This window comes from Mesoplodon bidens (assembly GCF_964165515.1).
Source record: "Mesoplodon bidens genome assembly, chromosome: 18".
NCBI classification, from domain to species: domain Eukaryota; kingdom Metazoa; phylum Chordata; class Mammalia; order Artiodactyla; family Ziphiidae; genus Mesoplodon; species Mesoplodon bidens.
In genome coordinates, this window is record NC_138175.1 from 3,366,701 (window position 1) to 3,387,895 (window position 21,195).

Here is a 21,195-nt window from a genome sequence, read left to right on the forward strand (position 1 = left end):
CTCTATGCTTGGCCTGCTCAGAGAACAAACCCTCAGGCCCGACGCCCACCTCCCTTCGCAAGGCCCGCGGAGCCGCATGCGCGCCGCGGAACGTTCCCACCAGGCCTCCGCGGCTACGCCCCCGCCCCCGCCCCCACCCCAGGCCAGTGCGCAGGCGCCTGGAGGGCGCGCGCAGGTGTCGTCACTTCGTGCCGGACTCCGCTCGGGGAGGTGTCGCGCACTGACGGCGTCGCCATGGAGCTGAGGGCGGGTGAGGGGCCGCCGGAGGGACCACCTGAGAGACGGGTGGGGAGGCGGAGGGGCCACTGAGAGACGGTCGGGGATGCGGAGGGGCCGCTGAGAGCCGGGCGTGGACGCGGAGGGGCCGCTGAGAGACGGACCGGGGACGCGGAGGGGCCGCTGAGAGACGGGCGGGGACGCGGAGGGGCCGCTGAGAGACGGGCGGGGACGCGGAGGGGCCGCTGAGAGACGGGCGGGGACGCGGAGGGGCCGCTGAGAGACGGACCGGGGACGCGGAGGGGCCGCTGAGAGATGGGCGGGGACGCGGAGGGGCCTCTGAGAGATGGGCGGGGACGCGGAGGGGTCCCCGGGGATTGGGCAGACGGGACGTGGAGGGACGGGCGGGGTCTCAGAGGGGTCGGAGCCGGGTGCGGGGTCGAACCTGCGGCGGGTTGGGACCCGGATACCCGACACTGTCAGTGGAGCAGGTGGGAAGAGGAAGGGAGGCTATCTGCTGGGTACGTGGTACTGTCCGTGCGTCCCCGTGAGATGTGTCTCCCGTATCACGTCCTCTTTACAGCAGGAGAAACGGGGCTCACAGCTGCTGGCAGGGGCACGACTGGAAGCCAGTTTAACCTAAACCCTGGGGTGCTGCATCACAGACCTCTTAACGGATGGTTTCCGAGACCTAGGCTGTCCCAGCCCCTTCCCTAGGCCTTGGGGAGGCTCGCCCCAGAGCCCCTGAGCTTTGGTTACTGATTGCAGAATTGCCTGGCAAAGGTGTTACCAAGGCTGTTGGTGCCCCAGGGTCTGTTCAACCCCGGTTCGACAACCGTGAATAAATCCACTCCTCCCTTACTGTCTGGGTAGCATGGAAACAGCACAGTAAACAGGTGCCGATAGTTCAGTGGGATGGTGACAAAGACCTTTGGAGATGCCAGGAGTGACCTCAGGGCTAGAGACAGAAGGAACGAGACCCAGGCTGACCTGTTGGGCAGTTACGGAACAGGGTTCATGCATTTCTCACATTAATATATGTCACCTTTTATTATTCTAATTATTTCCCATGTTTTGGTAACTTTCTAAGGGCAAGAACCTGCCCTTTTATTCTCTCCCTCCCCTTGCAATTAGCCCATTGCTTTCTACATGGGAGTCACTCGGATGTTTGTGATTTATTGACTCTGGAGCAAGGGCCCCAATGCCTACATCTCTGTGTCCCACACAGCACTGTGCACAGTGTTGGGGATATTATTGGACATCTGGGTTGTTAGTGAAAGTGATAAATGTAGTAGCCTTTTAATAGTTGTGTCGATGTAATGGTTTCTGTTTGAAAAAACAAGCAGTGAGCGTGCTCTGGGTTCCTCAAGGGGGGAGGATCCTAAAGGAGGGACAGTCTGTCTGTGACCCAGCACGCGGAATGCTTTCTGGGGGAGGTGGCGTCTCAGCTAGGCCTGAAGGGAGAGGAGGGGGAGAACCTGGGAGGGGAGGGAGGAGAGGAGGTACAAAGGCCTGAAAAAGACAGGGGGACAGGTGTGTGGGGCTAGGGGCCGACATGGTTGGGCCACTTTTTGAATTTGATGTGAGGGTGACAGGAGATGAGGCTGAAGTGGCCAGCAGAGCTTTACAACTCATTCCACACCCTGTGCCAGGGGTCCTCAGGGCACTGGAACAGCGTGGAGGGGAGACTTCCTGGAGGTGGTGCCGAAGCTGGGCCTTGAAGAGTGAGGGTTTGCCTGAGGGACAGGGAGTAGAACAGACTTCCCAGCAGAGACCAGCAAATGCAGAGCTCCCAGCAGGAAAGAACAAGCCAAGTGCTGGAAACTGCCTGCATGGCCCTACCCAGGCCAACAAGTCTAGTCTTGGCCTGCGTCTTTGGAGATGCGTGTCCCCTAAGTGCCCTCAAATCTGCATTCTTGATTCCTGCAGTGGTTCAGAAGCACAGCTAGGGTCAAGAGGCACCAGCAGTGTTTGCAGGAAGTCCCGGAAGCTCTGGGGTCTGGCTGTGAAGGGCTTGGTATGGGTGCTGTTCCAAGGGAATCTGTGTCTAGCCTGTGGGCATAAGCAGTGGAAACCTTTGGCTTTGCCCTTAACACCTTAAAACTACACGTAGAGGTTTAACAAATCGCTATAAAATGGGCAAGGACTGTAAAGGCATATACATCAGTAACAAGGTTGGAAACCACCTATCAGTCTTGAGTAAAATTTGACCTGCCCCCATCGTGGAAAACTGTGCAACTGCAGAAAAGGATGAGGGTGCTTTTGTATACCATATGGACCAATCTGCAAGATAGTAAGTAAATAGCAGCAGAGTTCAAAGCAGTATATGTAGCTGCATGTATAGCACACCCTCTTAGGGAAAGAAGATGAGGGCAAGAATGGAGTGTCTCCAGGGAGAAGTCTGAGATGCCTGGGGAAGAATTCACTAGAACAGATAGGTGCACTGATTGTCTCGGGGGAAGGGACCTGGTACTCGGCAGGTAGTGAGGAGAGAGGCTCTTCATTATAGATGCCTTCGTATGTTTTAAAACTCCATTTGCAAAAGAATTAAGCTTTTAAAATGTAATTTATTCACAAGACTCAAAGCCACACAATTCCTAAATGTTTATGGCGAGAAGCCAGCTGCCAGCCGCATCCCACCCCCCAGGGTGGTGGCTCCCAGCTCTCGGGCTGCTCCCTTGTGTCACTTTTGCGCAGCCTCCACTCACGCAGGGGAGACTGAGGACACCTGCCCCACTTTGCGCCTGGGTGATGAGAGGTGCCCCATCACACCAAAGTGATTTGAAACAGACTTCTGTACGAGTCCAGGGATATCCTTTCGGACTAAGAAACACAAAAATTCAGTGAATATTTTAAAATAGTTTATATGAATGTGCTGATTTTATTTTTTCCTGCTTAACTGGAAACTGCTTTTCATAGTTCTCCATTCCAGGAGGGGCACATGGTTGATACGGATTTTCTTAGGACATTCCCAATCATGTCATTAAGGAATATTTGTTGCCTAAAAATCCATTACCAAAGTGAGGTCTAGAATAAAGATTCCCTCAATAAAGGGGATTGTAGTTGGTAATCCAAAATAGTAGCTGGGTTACGAATCACTTAGGTCTAAGAGAAGCAACAGGACTTACAGCAGGAGTGAAGTAATCATAGCTGTCTCAAGACCGATAGAATGAGAGTGAGATCACGGAGCCGTAACTGAGCAAAACTTGTCTCTCCACGTGAGGAGTTAGGAATGCTTGGGTCCACGGCTTGGGTTGCGGGTGTTCTCCTGCCGCTGCAGGTTCATGGAACTAGCTTCATTAAACACTAGGGTTACGTTGAATTTACACTGTGTCTGGACTATAGCAGTTTATTGAGGTGTAAAAACTTACCACTGACCCTAGTTTTTCGACGTAGGGATCAGAAGCCCTAGGTTCTGTCTGGCGGGGCGGAGCTGGGGGTGCAGCGGGAGCGGGCGGCGCTGGGCCCTGGGACTGCTGCACCGTGCGCTTCCTGCCTGTGGCTTTATCAGTCACACCCTTTACTGCCATAGGTGTTTCCAAAGAGGACATTCGTGGGCAGATTTGGGACTACATGGAGGCGCGGAATTTAGCTGATTTTCCCCGGCCTGTTCATCACAGGATTCCCAACTTCAAGGTACTGCGGCACTCCTGGAGCGTTCGCAATGAAAGCAGGATACCCCTAAATGAGTAACAGTGGTAGTACAGTTACCTTCCTGCTTCACGGTGGGTTTGAACTCAGTGAACAGTGAGTGGTGTGAAATCTGAACCAGCGGCCGGGGTGTTTTATGCTCTGAGACGTCCTTCTTCATGTCACTTCACCTTCACTCTCGAGCACCTCCTGCCTTTCTGTGCAGCGTTGGTGGGTGGGTCGCACCTTGCTGGGAGGAGGTGCTAAGGCTACTGTTCCCCGTTTGGTACAGAGTGAAATATTTCTCCTGGCTGGAAGCGTTCAATTGTTGTGGTGCCTTTTCACACAGTTGGCTCCTGAGGAGCGACGTGCTCTGAGAGGGAGCCCCAGCCAGCGAGGCCGGCTCCTCAGCCCTTGCTACCTGGCTGCTTCCTTAGACATTCCTCGGGTGACCCCGGACCTGGTCTCAGAATCGGCCCTTGCGCCTGTCTGGGGGAGATGCTGGAGCATCAGGCTGAGGGTGGCCCAGGGTGCTGGCCTCTTAGTAACGTGCACTTGCATTTAAAAACAGGGTGCTTCTCAGGCCGCTGAGCATTTCCCACGTTTGCAGGCGTTCAAAATGGCCAGAACCATTAAAGTCAACCCTGACGCACCCCAGAAAAATGCCCGCTTCTTCGTCCTCAACGTAAGTGCACTTCTGTCTATCTGCCTAACCAGGGCTCTTATCTGGCTTGCCAAAACATCAAAGACCTCGAGGTTTTTGCCAGAACGCAGGAAGTTAAAGTGGACCCTGATAAACCGCTGGAAGGCGTCCGGCTGCTGGCGCTGCAGGTAATCCCATTCCCCGAGCCTGAACCCTGGCTCCTGAGCGGCCCACCTTCCGCAGGCGGCTGGCACATGCGCACAGTCCATGTTTGGGAAGATGGTGCCCCGACTCCCTCCAGTGCAGACTGTGTCCTTGGAGTTGTTTTTTCCAGGACAGTCCAGACTCTTCGGTTGTCTGTCAGTCAGAAGTCCTGAACATCTCTGAATGCAAAGAGAAACCGTGACTTTGAGGCATCCCAATTCTCATGTACCTCTCCAGAAGCGAATGATTACAATATACCTCATCTGCTACATTTGTAATACTGTAATTCCTCGAAACTTGATAACCCATGAGTAAGAGATCTGATAAATGAGTCCCCAAAATATATGAATTAGAACAGTGTTTCTTAACTTAGATATAATAGGCCCCTTTTCAAGAAGAAAAATTCCCCCAGGGTTGCTTCAATTTATTATAATTTAATAAGTATAAACATAAAACTTGGCATAAATTATAATGCTCAGGATCTTATGTGACTGTAAAACCAAAGTAAACATGTAAATTACATATAAACAAAACTATAAAAGCAGTAAAATGCAGATAACAGCACTCATTTAATGTAATGGCTGATGTTGTTTTGCTGAAACAAAACACCGTTTCCAGTGAGTATAGTGCTGCGTGTGGCAGTGCGGGGTCTGTGGGATTCTGCTGTATGCCAGCAGGCCTCGGGTGGCGACTCAGTTTCCCTACAACTCCTGAGAATCCTCTATCTACGGGCGCCTTTCATCCTGTGTGGGAAAGTGCATACCTCGGCAGGCAAGGATAGTGATGTACACGGCCGCAGATCACACCTAGGGGCACAGCTTCCCAGGCTTGACCCCAGACCTTCATTCGGTTCTAGAACCTATTCATAGTAAACGCCCTGATGGAACTTTGAGATCCCTGGGCCTGAGCACACTGGCTGTAAGTCAGCACCCCTGAGGAGCTTTGGAGACTCTTGGCAGTGTCCGGTTCTGAGTCAGGCTCGAGCGGAACTGTACATTGGTGACTCTCAGAGCTCCCCGGGGCGCTCTGGTGTACAGCCAAGGGGTGCGACTACAAATAAAATCACCCACCTCTGTCCCACTCAAAAGGAGAGTAGCACGTACTCGTTACTTCTGCTGAAATACTCTTCTTGGGGTTGAAAACCTTTATTAAATAAGCCAAGCTGTGTTTTTATAGGTCTTTTACTGGTCTCAGGCTGTCATCTGCACAAAAAGTAAAACGTGATTTTTTACATGAAAAGTTTATGATTGCCTCATGGCCCACCCCTGTATAATCTGCAGCGGTGTCCTTGGGCCTTGTTTCTCCAACTTTCTTGCACATCAGGATTACCGGGTGGGCTTGTTAAAGCAGGTTGCTGGGCCCCACAGGGCTTCTGATCACTTCTGACAGGTGTCCAGGGGCTGCTGATGCTGCTGGCCAGGGGCCCCCACTTTGAAAACCCCTGCCCTGGGGCTCGCAGTAGATATTTGAGAACTTAATAGAAGAAGACGGTTATCAACACAGGTCAATATAAAATACTAATTGTAATGAGCACTGATCTCTCAGACTGTGATTTATTGAGCAGCAAACTAGATATAAGTGCTTGATGGGGTAATGTTTTTAATGTGACTGTGTAATGCCAGCTTCAAGATAAAACATCCCTGTACCTGGATAGTGCTTAATGCTGGGAGCAGAAGGCACAGGAAGGTTATGGCTGGAGTTTTCATGAGAACAGACTTTGTCAGGATTTGCATTGTCATTTTCACCTGTAAGCATTTTGAATGGCAAGTGGAGTTGAGTCAGCAAGTTTTACAGCCCCCCCTGCCCCTTTATTCTGAGGCGGGTAGTGCAGCTGCTCTAAGTAAAATCGGCCCCCTGCATTATTCACTTGGGTTTCCAAAACCACTCATCTCCTTGGCACACACCCAAAAATGCAGGTAATAGTAACTTGCTTCTGTTCCTGAAATGTTAAAAATATACACAAGAAAGTTCCCATCTTAAATTCTGTTATTTATTGATTGTCTTTTCTTTTAAAAGAGCAAAAAAACATTGTTGGTTCCAACACCACGACTGAGAACGGGGTTGTTTAATAAGATCACACCACCCCCCGGAGCAACTAAAGACATCTTGAGAAAATGTGCCACCTCTCAGGTAAGTTTGAGAAGCAACACCAGCCACAGGGAAGAACCGTTCTCAGCCGTGACTTCTGGTGAGTTAAAACAGTGTAAATCCGCCAGAGTTGAAATCTGTGTTTAACAAAGCCAAATGAAGAGTGATGTTAAGTATTCAGCAGTCTTGTCATTACAGGAGCCAAGCAGAAAAACTGCCTGTAACTCGGTTTTTCTCTTGCACTAAGCTGAGAAATAGTAAATTCCCCCGTTAAAAAAGAAAAGGGAAAGCCAATTTGACGGTACTCTGACGCCCTCTGGTGTTAACTCTTGATGCTGTTCAGTGCCCTATAGCATTTTCTCAGATGCCACCAGAGCAAATGGGGACACGGTAGAATTTCCAAAATATGTTCAATTGGAAATTGCCTCACCAAGTGCTAAAGTAATAATGGCTTTAGTGATTTAGGAATATGATTTTTTTCACTGCCTCACAATGCCATAAAACCAGTGTGTAAATATCACATTAGAGTGCCTTATAATGGAATTTGTCTAGTATTTTATAGATGAAGAAATAGAATCTGGTGACTTTTCAGAGTTCTAGAGTTGACCCCAGGTCACTTGATTCCTAATCTGGTGGGAAGAAGAAATAAGGCATCAAGATATTCCTTTTAAAAAGGGATTTTCCACTTAAGTCTAGTGCATAAAACGTGAATGCTTTATCGTTACTTATTGATAACCTGTCTTATTGCAAAAAGAGAATTTGACGTGGCATACACCTCAAAGAAGTAAGATGATAAAATACATGTAGGACAAAGAACAAAGGGAAGATAAATGCAGAAAAATGAGAGATAACCCTGGTTCTGGTCAGTGTTCAAAGTGCCCACCCCGTGATCCCCTGCCGTTGGCGGTCGTGGCCACAGATCTGAGCCCATACTTCCGGGAGCTGGCAGGGAATGTGCTCTGTTATGCTTGGTAGGTTCCGGGCAGTAAGAGCGGCCTCTTTCCACGTATTGAGGTCCAGGTCAGACGTGGCCGTGGTGCTGGTGTAGTGGTCTGTGTCACCCTTAGCAGCATCCCGCTCCCCTCTGAAGGGTGACCGACATGGGGCTCGTTGCCAGGAGGCCCTGTGAAGTGCCAGCTCTGGCTGGTCCCGGCCAGGGCAAAGCCAGACCAGCTCTCACGACTGAACCTGCACAGAGATCGAACTGGGTTTGGGCTCGGTTATGTCATGAGATACCGGATGGAGATCAGAGATCCAGGGCCCTGAACCTCAGAATGACAGAGCGCAGGTAGAGGAAACCAAAGAGTTTTGTTTTCTTTGTGGCAGAGGAAACATGGCAAAGGAGAGAGAGACTCTTACAGCCACGTCTAATGCAGATGCAAATTTAGTACGATTATTCTTTAGGTTGCCAGAGCTTAGTGGTGACATGCTGCCACCGTGCACATCGCTGGAGGAGACTGTGACGTAGCCTCACTCCTTGGCAGAGAAGACTCTGAGTTTGTCCCTCCGCCCCTGCTACTGTCACACGCCAGCCACCTGTGTGTGCCATCCTTGTCTTTGTATTTACTCTTTGACTCAGGAGTGTTCTGGTAACCACCCCAGGGGGCAGACGGAAAGGTCTGTTAACTGCCTCATAAGTCCCTCTGCCCACCCGGTGCCTCTTGGTTGAATAGAACGGGACTTTGGAGAGTCACGGTGACTCCCGGTTGCTCACGCGGTGTCTGGTCAGACTGAGCAGGTGAGGCTGAGCCCCCGAGAGAAGGGGGGGCCTGACAGGTGACAACACAGAAAACCCCGGGCAGGTGCGTGCTCCCCAAGGCTGCCAGGCACCAAGCCCACTGAAACAGGCTTGAGGACATGGGCCGTGGGCAAGAGACCTGCCTGCGTGGCCGCTGTGAGCTTAACGGAAGACACGCTTTCCCGCAGTGGGGGCACCGCGGGCCGATGACTGCGGTTTGATGGTTGGGAGGCCCCAGTCATGGTACCGATCCTATAGGGACTTGTCACGTGCTTGTCGACAGGGCACCGTACCACATCCAGCGGCCACTGCTGCCGGGTACTTGGCCGTGCAGCATCCTACTCTAGTTTCCGAGATTCCCCTGTCTCCCACTGTCAGAATCACGGCCACAGGAACCTCCCTGTGCTTTGCACACAGGCCTCCATTCGTTAGCGAAAGTGGGTGTGCTTTGGGTGCTTTTTGGTTGAATAATTAATGTGTTAGGAGTGATCAGCTGTTCACGCAGAGCGAGGCCCCCCGTGTTTCACAGTGAGTTAATAGGTCACACACGCTTAGTGGCCATGTCCTCCGTGCTGGACGCTTTACCCGCACACTGTCATTTCGTTCCAACATGTCGGACGAGGCAAGGCTGGTGTCCCTGTCTTGCAGAGGAAGGGACCGGACCTCAGAGGGTTTCCTCCTGTTGCGGCCACAGGGGAGAGGGATCTGGACCCAGTTCCTTGTGACTCCCGAGCCTGTATTCTAACCACTGTGCTCTCCTGCCTCTTGGAGGACGATGCTGTGTTGAACATCATGAAAGGAATGTCCTGGTCATTGTGCTATATCAGTTCCTCCGGGTGTCTTTCCTGGGGAAGAACTGTGGGGAAGAGGCTTAAAGTGGTTCTGATCCGTGGTTCTCCTGAGCTGCCGCTTCCGTGATGCTGCGTGTTTGCTGTGGGATGGTGCGCGTGCTTGCTTCCCTCGGGGGGTGGTTCAGACCCTGAGTGCACCTCCCCGTGGGTTACGAGACAGGTGGCCTCTCTGCCAGGGAGCTCTCAGGCCGCGTGTCTGTCCGCAGGGCGTGAGGAACTACAGCACTCCCGTGGGCTTGGATTCCAGGGTCCTTGTGGACCTAGTGGTGGTGGGGTCCGTGGCTGTTTCTGAAAAAGGTAAGATTAAGAACAGAAACTCTCGGATGTGACCACTTACCCTGCAGCCTGATGTTCCTCCAGCGCTCCGGTCGCCTTTCAGACATTGATGGTGAGTAATATCAGCTTTCTGGACGCGTGCCTGGCCTGCATAACCCCCTCCCACTCTCAGCCCCACTCAACACCTTTACAGCATTTTCACTTTTCATAACAGGAAAAATAAAGTGAGATAATCTCTCTTCAGGTGGTGAAAGATTTCCCCTCTGCTCTTAAGTTAACTGGAACTAGAGCTGAATTTATTTGCAGTGCGTCAGTAAATAGTTGGTTTTGGAGAGCCTCCAGTAAGTGGAGAAACACTGGGTTCTGAACCTTTTTTTCGTTGTGAAGCAGCAGCCTCCTGGACAGTGCGGGGTGTCCTGAGCCTGCCTCTGGGGCCTGGAGCTTCACCCCGCAAGCCTGTGAGCAGGGACAGCGTGGGTCAGCCTGCCAGCCTCTGCCCTGGGCTGAGCCACCCTCAGGACTCGTCTCGGGGGTGCCCTAGGGCCTCTGCCTCTCTGCCCTGCTCTGCCCCAGGCCCAGCTGGGTGCTGTTGGAAAGGAGCTGCTGGTTCTGCGGCAGGGTGAGCACGTTGCAGGGCTGCGCTTGTGTGGTGTGATCGGGCCCCCCCCCCGCCTCACTAGGAGAGCCTTCTCCTCCCTGCCCGGCAGGAGAGTATCCTGAGATGCTCATCCTCAGATCTCCCTTTGGAAGTTGACCGGCCAAAGCCAAGTCCTTCCTTCAGTAGAGCTTCTGAATGAACAGTTGGCGAGCAGTGCTCTAATCATTTGTTCTGAACCCTGAGCGTCGTGTTGTAAACGTTGGCCTTTAATACCATCACCTTGAACTTAGTCTTTTCCCGGCTCCTGCTCTGAGCTCCTGTGTGAGATGCTTAGGAGTGAGATGTTATATTCCCTGTTTTCCGTGTATTCACAGTTACAGATGCTTTACCTGTGTCCTCAGGGACGGGTACACATGAGCACACATGTGCCCACTGTGTGCCACGTGCCAGGCCAGCACTGAGTGGGCTCTGCTTTGGGTCCTCGGTGGGTGGGAGGAGCAGACATGAGAGCTGAACTACAATACGACGCACTCAGTGCTGGAAACAGAAGCCGGGGTGGGCGTAGGCGGGCTCAGAGGAGGGACTCGCCAGCTTGGAGCAGGGTGACCTCAGAGCAGGCCTCAGGGTTAGCTCCTGCGTGCCGGGTGTGTTCGAGGCAGGCGGAGCAGGACAGGGAGAGGGAGTGCTGTGGTCACGTAGCACGGCCCTCTGGTGTCCGGGGCTGTGCTTCCAGAGACCGGAGGCCAGATGCCGGGAACTGGGCTGTACTCTTTTGGCAGTGGGAAGTTAGCAAAGATTTCTTCTTTTAAAAGGACGTCAGGAGTTTTCTTTTCTAGTTCAGGATGTATGAAAAAGAAAACAATGTTTTGTAACTGTCACTGTTTAGATAACCCCCTAATTAAAACAACAAAATCACCATGCATGTGTTTAAAAAATGTGGATAGCACAGAAAGCATTGCCTGGCCACTTTCCCTCTGCCTGTCCCCTGATGCCCACAGAAGTATCAGCTCTTGTGGTGTGAGATACAGGCATCTCGAGTGTTCTGTGTGGGGGCTGCATGTTCATCCTGGTTCTGTCTCCGCACTGACGGTGCTCTGTGCCCTGCTGCTGCAGCGTCTGCGTCTCCAAGGGCTCTGCCCGTCAGCACAGAGGTCAGCCTCCTGTTCATCAGCCCTGACTGATACACATTTAAGTGATCTCCAGTGTTTGTTTCGGTCTTTCCCTTGCAAATAGCGCCAGAGTGAGGTGTAGTCTTATCGTATGCTCTAGGGGTACCTTTGAGGACCATCCGTGGGATGATTCCTAGGAGAGGAATTGCCGGACCAAAGGGTTTTTAAATCCTGATGGATGTTGCCAAATTACCCACCAGGAAGTGTGCCCACGTCACATCCCCACACCATCTGCTCGCCTCTCTCCCTCTTCTCCTGTTAATAACTAGAATTATCCCACCTCAGGTTTTGTGTCTGAGAGTGAACAGTGGTATTTGAGTTGCCTCTTCATTTGCATCTGATTTGGGTGAGCTTGAACGTTTCTCCTGTGTTCACTGTCCATCCGCCTGTCTCTCTCTGGACTCTTTGTACCCTTTGCTGTTCTGCTATTGAATTGTCTTTCTCTTGCTGCTTTGCGTGCACGGTTGAAGGCTTTTCATTGTAGAAGTAGCTCAGTCAGGTCTGAATCTTAAAGGACGCGTGAGTGATGGCGCTTCCACGCTTGGCGGTGATGCTGACGTCACAGAGAAGTCAGAGCTCCGGGCTGGCCTGGGCGTCCTTCCGAGGAGAGTGACTGGACTCGGCTGGTAGCCGGCAGCGTGCTAACGTCCACTGTCCGCCGTCCTGCGTTCTTTTCTCCTGCTTAGCTTGTCCTTCAGCTTCAGATGATGAATCCTTTTCTTGTGCCGCATTTGTGAATTTGCAAAATAGCACTAGTGCTGCTTAAACCGCCTCCTTCCAAGCTGTGGGGCTGCGCTGGGCGCGTCCTTGGTGCTTTTACAAGGCGAGGCCGTGCTGTCTCGCAGCCATGTCCCTGATTTAGACTTTCTGCTTTCCCTCCATGATGAAAAAGATGTGCCTTTAGTAGGAATTTGTTCTTAGCGTTTTTAAAGACTACTGTTTCACTACTTTTAAACGTAAACATAAAGCTCACATAAATACAAGCTCAGTTTCCTTGGTAAAGGAGAGGTTTCTGTGTTTAAAAGGCTCCAAGCTCACTTCACTGTGTGTTAACCACTGTACCCACTTAGTGTGGCTCTTCCCCTGTAACTCCTCTGAGTCCACGATGAGAAACGTAATCCTGCGTGGTTCCCCAGACCCCACGGAGACATTGATTCTCTGCGTTGTTCTTAGGCTGGAGAATTGGGAAGGGAGAAGGTTATGCCGACCTTGAATACGCCATGATGGTGTCGATGGGAGCGGTCAGCCAGGAGACGCCAGTGGTCACCATCGTCCACGACTGCCAGGTGCTTCCTGGGAACAGGCCAGCAGAGCTACTCCTGCCCACTGAGAGCGCAGGGTGGGGCAAGGCAGGGTCTCTGCCTCCACTCCCTGCCGTGTCGGGCATGGCGTCGCTCAGCCAGGCTGGGTTCGCTTGGTGCAGCAGCTCGGCCTTGCCCATGACGGGTTTGGGGGACATCATACTTCCACCCAGTGGTGCAGCGAACACAGCTGGGGCCGTATCCCTGTCAGCTCCTTCACCCGCTTCTGTTTGACCAGGTTGTCGACATACCTGAAACCCTCCTCGAGGATCACGACCTCACCGTGGACTATATTCTCACTCCAACTCGAGTCATCACCACGGGGTGTGAGCGCCCCAAGCCAGCAGGAATTGTGTGGTCCAAGGTGGGTCGCCGTGGTGTGGAGCGTGGCCAGCGCCGGCCCGTGGCCTCTAGGCACCTCCTCTTTCCCTGCGTTCTCTGTCTGGCATGGCAGCTGTCCCCAAGCCTGCATGGCTGTGCGTTAGAGTCACCCATGAGTTTCTGAACATTTCTGCTTCTGAATCACAGTCTCCAAGCATGGGCTGGAGAACCTGCTTTGCAAACCTGCTGGTTCTGACGAGCAGGCAGGGTTCAAGGTCTCTACACGACAGCAGCTGTAGGAAGCGGGAAGTGCCCAACTCAACTAGGGGAGCTGATGCCTTGAGTCTGTTTGCCAGCTGGCTTTCACTCCTGAGAGCTGTCTTCTGCCGTCGCAGCTCTGCATCGTCCTAAGCATCAGTCTTTGCTTTCGCAAACCCAGATTTTCTTACTGCCGTCTGCATCTCCATGCAGAACTGAATTGGGTAGGAGGCAGTACCCAAAGCCCTCGTAAGCTGATGCCATGGTGACTTTCACCCCCAGAACAGGCAGTGGCTTGTATCGCAGAGTGGTCTGCAATTGGAGTTTGACCCCAGAAGCCAACCTGTAGGTTATGATGCCATCTGCTGGTCAATAGCCAGAATTACTGAGAAAACTGGAGAAGTGCTCTGTTGGGATTGAAACTCTTGGTCAAATTAGCATGTTCGTCCATGTTTCACATTCCTTAAACCTGAGTCATCCAGAGCTTCAGGCCTCCTTCCTGCGGGCGGGCGTGGGAATCAGCAGCGTCCACCTCCGAGGGTGAGCCCTGTGCTGTCACCACCGCACCCTGAGGGCTTCCCCACAGACACCGGTGCTCCTGCCAGGATAGCCCCTGAGGACAGCAGAGGGGAGCACGTGAGACCCTGAGACGGGGCGTGGGGCCGTCCACGTGCACCCTGAACACCAGGGAGAAGGCCGCAGCATCCTTCATGACTATTAAAACGTCCCTCAGGACATTTAGAACTCAGGGCTCCCCAGAATTCAGGCCCACAGCCTCCCTTTGAATGGCGACTGACATACAGGCCGTGGGAGCGAGGTGGCTGTGCTCAGAGGTGAGCACACGGTCTGGGGAGGATACATCACGGGGGCGGCCACAGCGAGGCTGCAGGTGCCCTGGGGCCAGCACTTCATAGCTGAGGGCCAGCTGCAGCGCAGGCTGGGAGGATTCTGGGGGCCTCTCCAGGGAGAGAGAGTCGGTTGCCTTGGAGAATAGCCGTGGTTACAGTCTGCAGATTTTAACAAGAAAAATATAAAGAAAGCAACAAATTAGGTTATCAGTTGTGTTAGATGAATATAATCCCTCTGAGATGAAAGGAAACCAAATTCAACCACAGCTTCCTGAGACATCTCAGCCTGCTCATCGGGACGTTGGCTTATTCATCCTCTTCCCGAAGGATGCTAATCGTTAGTGAGGCCTTGGCAAGAATCCCTAGCTTGTAAAAGGCCATTTCTTATTTTGGGTCCTGTGTTCTCAGTTCTACAGTGCAGAGGGATGGGTCCTGTGAAGGCAAGGACTCTCTCCAGCCCCTGGGGTTTCTGTCTTGGCCTCGCTATGTGTGCAGCCAGAGTGCGTTTTCATTGACTTTGGGGACAAAGTCCCTAATGCCACTGAAGATTTTTTTTTTTTTTTTGCGGTACGCAGGCCTCCCGCTGTTGTGGCCTCCCCCGTTGCGGAGCACAGGCTCCAGACGTGCAGGCTCAGCGGCCATGGCTCACGGGCCCAGCCGCTCCGCGGCCTGTGGGATCTTCCTGGACCGGGGCACGAACCCGTGTCCCCTGCATCAGCAGGCGGACTCCCAACCACTGCGCCACCAGGGAAGCCCTCCACTGGAGATTTGAGGAGGTGGTGGGGGCAGTTCAGTGCTGGGTTATAGTACTGTTTCAGGTTGGCTCTTTGTTTGGCACATACCGGTAAATCCTTCTGTGATGCTCTACCCATAGACTCATCATGCAGGGATCAGACTCTAGGAATTTGCCTCTTGTCTTTATCATTGGAATAGCTGGAATCCCCTTTTTCTTCTAAACACTGTAGCCCTCCCAGATGAAATGTTTTGAAGTAGGTTCAAAATGTGATGCTTTTTTTTTAAAACTCATTCTTAATACACAAAGACTGTACAGCATTGGATTTTCCAGCCTTTGCTCCAGCTTCTCAAGAAACGTGAGTACTGCCCCAGCCAATAATAGACTGATCTGATATGAACTCTGTTTCCAGCTCCAGTCACTTCGGACAGTGGGTCTCCTCTACCCACCTTCTAAGTCTTGCAAGAGACTAACGTGGTTTTTATGGAAGTTGTAGTTCTCATTAGAAATACTTCCAATGTTTCTGTTTAACTTTGCCGGCAGCTGCTCCAGCACATCCTGGCATTATAGAATGACATCATCCCTCCCAAGCACCTTATCTTCTGGTCAAGTGAAGTGAGAACCAGAAAGAAAAGCAATTTATCCCAGAGCGTAACCCCAGCGTGTGGTGGAGGGAGGTTAGAGCCGAGTGTCTTCTTCTTGGGTTGGCAGCAGACGCCTCGAGAGTCAGATTTCTGATTGTATTGGACGTAGCGAGCATTTCTAGGGGACAGGTTTAATTTAATCTCTAAAGGGAACATACATTTATAAACGACTGCCATCTGCATGCTTCAGCAAAAAGTGATTGTAGCGTACAGAAAAAATCAATTTTGCTTTATACTTGCTTTTTAAATGGTATGATTAGTTACAGAAGGGCATACATTTTTTTGCTTGATTAACAAGCAAAATCTTTCATTTCACATGGAAAATAGACAAAACCTAACAAATGTTCCTAATTGCCAGCCAGGAAAAATAGAGAGTGGCACTGTGGGTCCCATGTGGGTGTCCAGCCCGTCCACTGGGCTCTCAGAAGCCTGTCGGCTGCAGGGCCACCATCAACCTACGCCATCCCATGCGGAGCACATAGGTGGCAAATGGCTGGGAAAGTGGCAAAGACCCCCCCTCATGGTCAGGGAGCTCTGTCCTTTAGAGCACACGGGGTGGGAGTGGCGTGGAGAGGGAGCTGACACTGGGCTTTGTTGTTCCAGAGAACATACCGCTCTCAGGACGAGCAGTTTTACGTAAAAGCCTCGCATTTCTGTGTTTCCGTTTCCAAAGATCCCTTGGTGTGTGCCAGCGTGGCGGTGCTGTGGACTCAGTTCACAGTGTGTGCTGGAAGGCTTTCCTTATCCTGCAGCTGATTGCAGTCTGTATGTGCGCCAGCTTGGGATCAGGTAGCTCCCGGGGACGTGCACAGAAGGATGCGTGTTTGCTTCACACACGTTTTAGGGTGGATTTCTGCTGCCTGAGCGTGGAGCCTCACCCCGTGGGTCAGGCTTCCTGAGAACACGCACCTCTGCCTGGGGCAGCCCTGTGGGTCCACTGGGCACTTCAGGGGTGCTCATCTGGCCACAGTGGGCCCAGTGGACGCACGGTGTTTCCCAGGAGATGTGGCCTGGTGGCTCTCGCTGCTGGTGCTTGGACTGGGGTAACGTTTAGTTCTCTCGTACAAGGACATAGTCACACTTTTACTCTGATGGTAATTACAGTTTTAAATTTGATCATTCTTTCTCAATGCGAGATCCAGTCACTTAAGAAATCCCCAAGAATCTAATTATGACCAGTTTAAATTTACTCCTAGATACTTTGAAAGAATGCAAGAATCTGACCTCCTTAAGAAGGCAGAAGAGGGACGTGGCAGGCAGTTGGGTTGGCCAGACTCGCATTGTCTTTGGGATTCTTTGGGAACTGGAGCCTCTGGAGGACTGGTCTGTGAGTTTAACCACCTTCCGATGAGTCAGTTCAGGAGATGGCAGAAGGTCAAGTGGAGGCAGATCCCCTTTGATCAGGAAGAGTGGCTCCATCTTGTGGGTGTCTCGGTGGCATAGACGTGGTTTTTGTTTTTGTATCTCAACAATGGGAAACATGAGAAGGAGGGAGTTTTTCTTTGTGCTAAGAGTGTGCTCTGTTCTGAAGACCCGAGTGGTCGGGTGCCCCCCGCAAGGCTCCTGACTTGGCTGTGCCGGGGACAAGGGCAGCATCTGGCTGGGGAGGCCTCTGACCCCCAGGCAAGGCTTTGCTGCGGTGGAGAGCATCATCTGCATAGCGCTGGGAGAGAGAACCAGGACAAAATTGATGAGGATTAGGAGCCTGTAGGTCTGTGAGAAGATACTTGCCGTGCTTAGGTGTTTGTGTTTCTTTAAATCTTATTCTAATCCATTGATTCTCAACCTGGGACCCGTGTGCCTCTTGCGGTTTGTAGGTCCATGAACAGATGCTGGGAAATTGTACAGAGAATTGTGGCAGAGCCCTTGGGAGGAAACCCCAGCTTCTCTTCAGGGTCCCTGACACCCTGACAAGGATAAGAACCATTGCCCTAAGTTACATAGGATTCTGAATATATTGAGAACACTGGTACTAGTTGAACTATTTTTGTAGAAAAATTATAGCTGTCCACCTTGTGTGCTGATCTGTGTTCTCATGTACCCACATCTGTGGGAAGCCTGTGTTTGGACCGTTGCTTGCCTCTTGGTGACTGATTTTTTTTTTTTTTCCGGCCACGCTGCACAGCTTTGTGGGATCTTAGTTCCCCAACCAGGGCTTGAACCCATGCCCTCAGCAGTGAAATCATGGAGTCCTAACCACTGGACTGCCAGGGAATTCCCTTGGTGACTGATCATTTACATGCTTTGTGCCCCAAACAGAAGACAGAAAGCATCTCTAAAGAATGAATTATTGAAAAGAACTAAGCATGGCTTTCTGTTTCATTTCTGCCTTGGGATTCCTTAAGAGACATGAACCACTCTGCCCCGGGCTCAGCCCCCAGTGCCCCCTGCGCCACAGGACGGAGCCGTGGGTGTCCTGTTCAGGCTTCCCCTCGAGTATTGGGGCTCTTCTGTCACCTCCATGGCTATGGGTGCTCAGGAAATACTTGCTGATCCATTTGACCAAAAAGCCAAAAGTGTCTTTCTCTTTGAGATGTAACATTGTGTGTGGGATTCGTTATTTTGTAGCCTGATCACCCTTCGCTAGAAAGTGTTCTCTATGTAGCATTCTGTTTCACATTCGCCTTGTCTGTGCTTTTTCCCAGAGGTCTGGATGGGTTTGGCCCTCAATTAAGGGGTGCGAGGTGGGGGGTGGGGGGTGGGGGGAGGCTGAGAAGGAGATCCCCACGGCCCCATTAAAGACCTCCTCCCACCCAAAGGCGTAGGTTGGGGAGGAGACGGGTGTGGAAGCAGAAACCGCCCCATTATCCCGGGGTTGCCAGGGCGGTTGCCCTTTGTGACCCTTTAACCCTCAGACCAGTGATCTTAGCTCCTCCCCTTCTTGTTTCTTTTAAGATTTTTTTTTTTTGATGTGAACTTAAAGTCTTTATTGAATTTGTTACAATATTGCTTCTCTTTTATGTTTTGGCTTTTTGGCGGTGAGGCATGTCAGATCCACACCCCCTGCCTTGGAAGGCAGAGTCCCAGCCACTGGACCGACCGCCAGGGAAGTCCCTAGCTCTTCGCCTTCTGCGTAGGAAGCCTTGGTTGTCTGCCTTCTGGGCTGCCAGGAAAATGGAGAAAGCCGCCCGGTTCCTGCCAGCGGCCACGGCCTGTCTGGCAGACGCAGAGTGGCAGATGGAGATGGCTGGCCTGAGTGGACGGAGGCTTCCACGAGCATGTGGGGCAGGAGGCCCCTGAGTGACTGATTTCTCCTCCCTTGTGACCAAGTCATGGTCCCTTTTGGACGCCTCAAGAGTACCTGGAACTGCCTTGCTTTTTCAGATCAGCTGTGAGATGATGGGGAAAATGCCAGTCCTCAGAAGCCTGCGCTGCCGAGAGGAGCAGGCCGGGAAGGACGTCACCCTTCAGGATAAACACTGGAGCCTTCCGGGTGCCCGGGCCGCCCTGAGCACCGTCAGAAGCCCGCGGGAGCTGCCCTCGCTGGAATCGGGCTCCTTGCAGGGGGAGGATATGCCGTCCAGCACTGTTTACGTCGGGAACCTCCCCCGGGACGCCCGGGTGAGTGAGCTGAAGCGAGCCCTCAGCGCACGGGGCGCGGCGCCCTCACGGCTCACTTGGCAGGGGCCACAGCGCAGGGCCTTCCTCCACTACCGGGACCCGGCTGAGGCCTGGCAGGCCATCTCCCGCTTGCAGGGCTTCTGTCTGGGCGCCAACACAGCGAGGGTGGCGCTGGCCAGGCATCAGGGGTCCAGTGGCCCGGTGGGCAGCCACGCTGGAGAGCCACACCCTGACCCGTGACAACATCCCGCTCCGGCCTCCGGCGAACTTCAGAGCCCAGCACAGCGGGGTGTGGTGGAGCTTTGCTGCACAAGCTGCTTTGAGTTCAGTCCTCTCCAGGAAGTCAGAGCTTCAGTTGCTGCCTGGTGTCTCCTGAGGAGCAGGGAAGTCGGCTGTAATACACTTCCCATCTTCTGAAGGCAGAAAGGTCCATGTTCAGGCTTTGGCTTATCCTGGTCCTTCAGCCTGCTGCATGTCTCAGCCCTGCTGGTGTCTTGGTTTAGGGGACTGAGTGGGCAATAAACAAGTAGGAGTAAATGCTGACTGCAATTTAGGGGAGTCTGTGTTTTGAACTTGAGAGGCATGGGGGATTAAGAGAAGGTGGACAGGGGACCAGATGCAGAGGCATGGCGGCTCAGAACCAGAAGACATCCTTGTGTTCCTGGCTCCTTGGCCTGGCACTGCTAGAAGGGAAAAGATGCGTTCAGCTTGCAGAAGCCAGGTGGTTCAGCCCCCTGGGTACAGACTGCTTGTCACATCTCAGTCGTGGTGTCGGAGATGGAGGCCAATCTGGCCTGGACCCTCGGCTGTGTGGCCTCACCTCTGTCCTCTCCTTACCTTTCCAGCCAGGCTCTGCCCTCGGGGTGAATACCCTCTGCTCTCGGCCAGCTGCCCCTGAACAGCAGGGAGCTCTGTGTCTAGGAAATACTGGCTTTCAATGAGTTGTCCCAGCCTACGTCACAGACGAGGCCAGACAGATGCTCACACACTCATTTGTCCACTGTCGTATGTTTTCCGTATGTTTTCTTTCCCTCCATTTCTCTGTTCCTGAAAATCAAGCTGGATTTTGGATGAACTGTGCTTTCTAAACAGAAGTGCTTTTGCAGTTGATCCTGGGTGAAAAGTCAAGATAAGCATTTAAGTGGAGATTTCATTTTTTTTTTCAAATGTATATGCACTGGACATTTTTATTTTTTCACCAGAGGGTCTTACTGAGGATGTTTTAAACCCATTATTATGCCTCAAGGGGCAGGCCTCGCCTGCACTTTGAAGATAATGTTCTCAAGGCTCTCAGTCTCCCTTTGAAAAAGCATTTTCTTGTTGGTTTTACAGTGAAAATGCGGTGGAGACTTTGGAAAGAGAATTGATCCTTAGATTTGCTCAGTTAAATGCAGACTCCTTCCACATTGTCATGAACAAAACCAGGGGGTAGAATATCTTAACACAGGGCAGGCCAGGCCATAGGGCCTCTGGGCTCACTCTTTCTCTGCCCGACCCCTGTCCCTCGGCTGGTTTCGTTTTGTCATTTGTGTTCAACTTGGCCATCCCAGGCTGACTGACTGCCCAGTCCAGAGTAGCGACCTGGTATCTGAACTCCTTGCTCCGTTCCGGTTGGTTTTCCCGTTTTTTCCAGAATGCCTCCTGTCTTTGGCATGTTCTTGTTCAGTTTTGGTTGCTGTTTCTATCATTGACTTGCTACCATTGGAGTAGTGCTACAGGAGGGCAGGAAGTGAGTCTGTCCCTGCCTTTATTCCCCACTGTGCCCCAGCCCCAGCCATGAGAACCACCTGCTGATACCCAGCAACTCAGGAGAAATGCAAATGGGAAGGGCTCCGTCAGAGCCAAGGGGGAGGCTGGGTCCGGGCCTCAGCCCTGGGGGCTGGTGTCTGGTGAGTCTGGCGCCAGCACCTTAGACTGTTGAGTTGTGCACATCAGGGATGATCCCTCCGGCTTGAGCCAGAGTGCTGGGTTTTCTGTCACTTTCAGCCAGAATAATCCAGATGTATTGACATACAGATAATCTGAATGCATTCATCATTTTTTTATATTTGTGGACAGTAGGTTAGTTCGAGGGAAACTAGGACCAAGGGCCTGAAATACAAGCCCTCCAGATGTA

General features: G+C 52.2%; 1 protein-coding gene across 6 annotated transcripts; it reads left to right on the top strand.

The window, feature by feature from the left end:
• Window positions 1–180: 180 nt before the first annotated feature.
• Window positions 181–19,628, top strand: MTHFSD (methenyltetrahydrofolate synthetase domain containing). Of its 6 annotated transcripts, none has more exons than XM_081217108.1 (8): window positions 181–250; window positions 3,749–3,852; window positions 4,418–4,531; window positions 6,710–6,823; window positions 9,577–9,667; window positions 12,587–12,699; window positions 12,953–13,078; window positions 18,843–19,628. In XM_081217108.1, the coding sequence occupies exons 1-8, from the start codon at window positions 235–237 to the stop codon at window positions 19,317–19,319; spliced, it is 1,155 nt and encodes a 384-aa protein (XP_081073234.1). In that variant the 5' UTR covers window positions 181–234; the 3' UTR covers window positions 19,320–19,628. The 6 variants fall into 6 exon arrangements, with proteins under 6 accessions (XP_081073234.1, XP_081073235.1, XP_081073237.1 ...); XM_081217109.1 differs by lacking the exon at window positions 4,418–4,531 and adding an exon at window positions 4,564–4,677; XM_081217111.1 differs by lacking the exon at window positions 181–250 and adding an exon at window positions 257–285.
• Window positions 19,629–21,195: the final 1,567 nt, after the last annotated feature.

Bases quoted from the DNA above. Each gene is read 5' to 3' on its own strand.
- MTHFSD (XM_081217107.1), top strand. From the start codon at position 2,467: ATGAGGGTGCTTTTGTATACCATATGGACCAATCTGCAAGATA. The intron at 4,678-6,709 runs GTAATCCCATTC...TTCTTTTAAAAG, and splicing joins TCCGGCTGCTGGCGCTGCAG to AGCAAAAAAACATTGTTGGT. The intron at 6,824-9,576 runs GTAAGTTTGAGA...GTCTGTCCGCAG, and splicing joins GAAAATGTGCCACCTCTCAG to GGCGTGAGGAACTACAGCAC.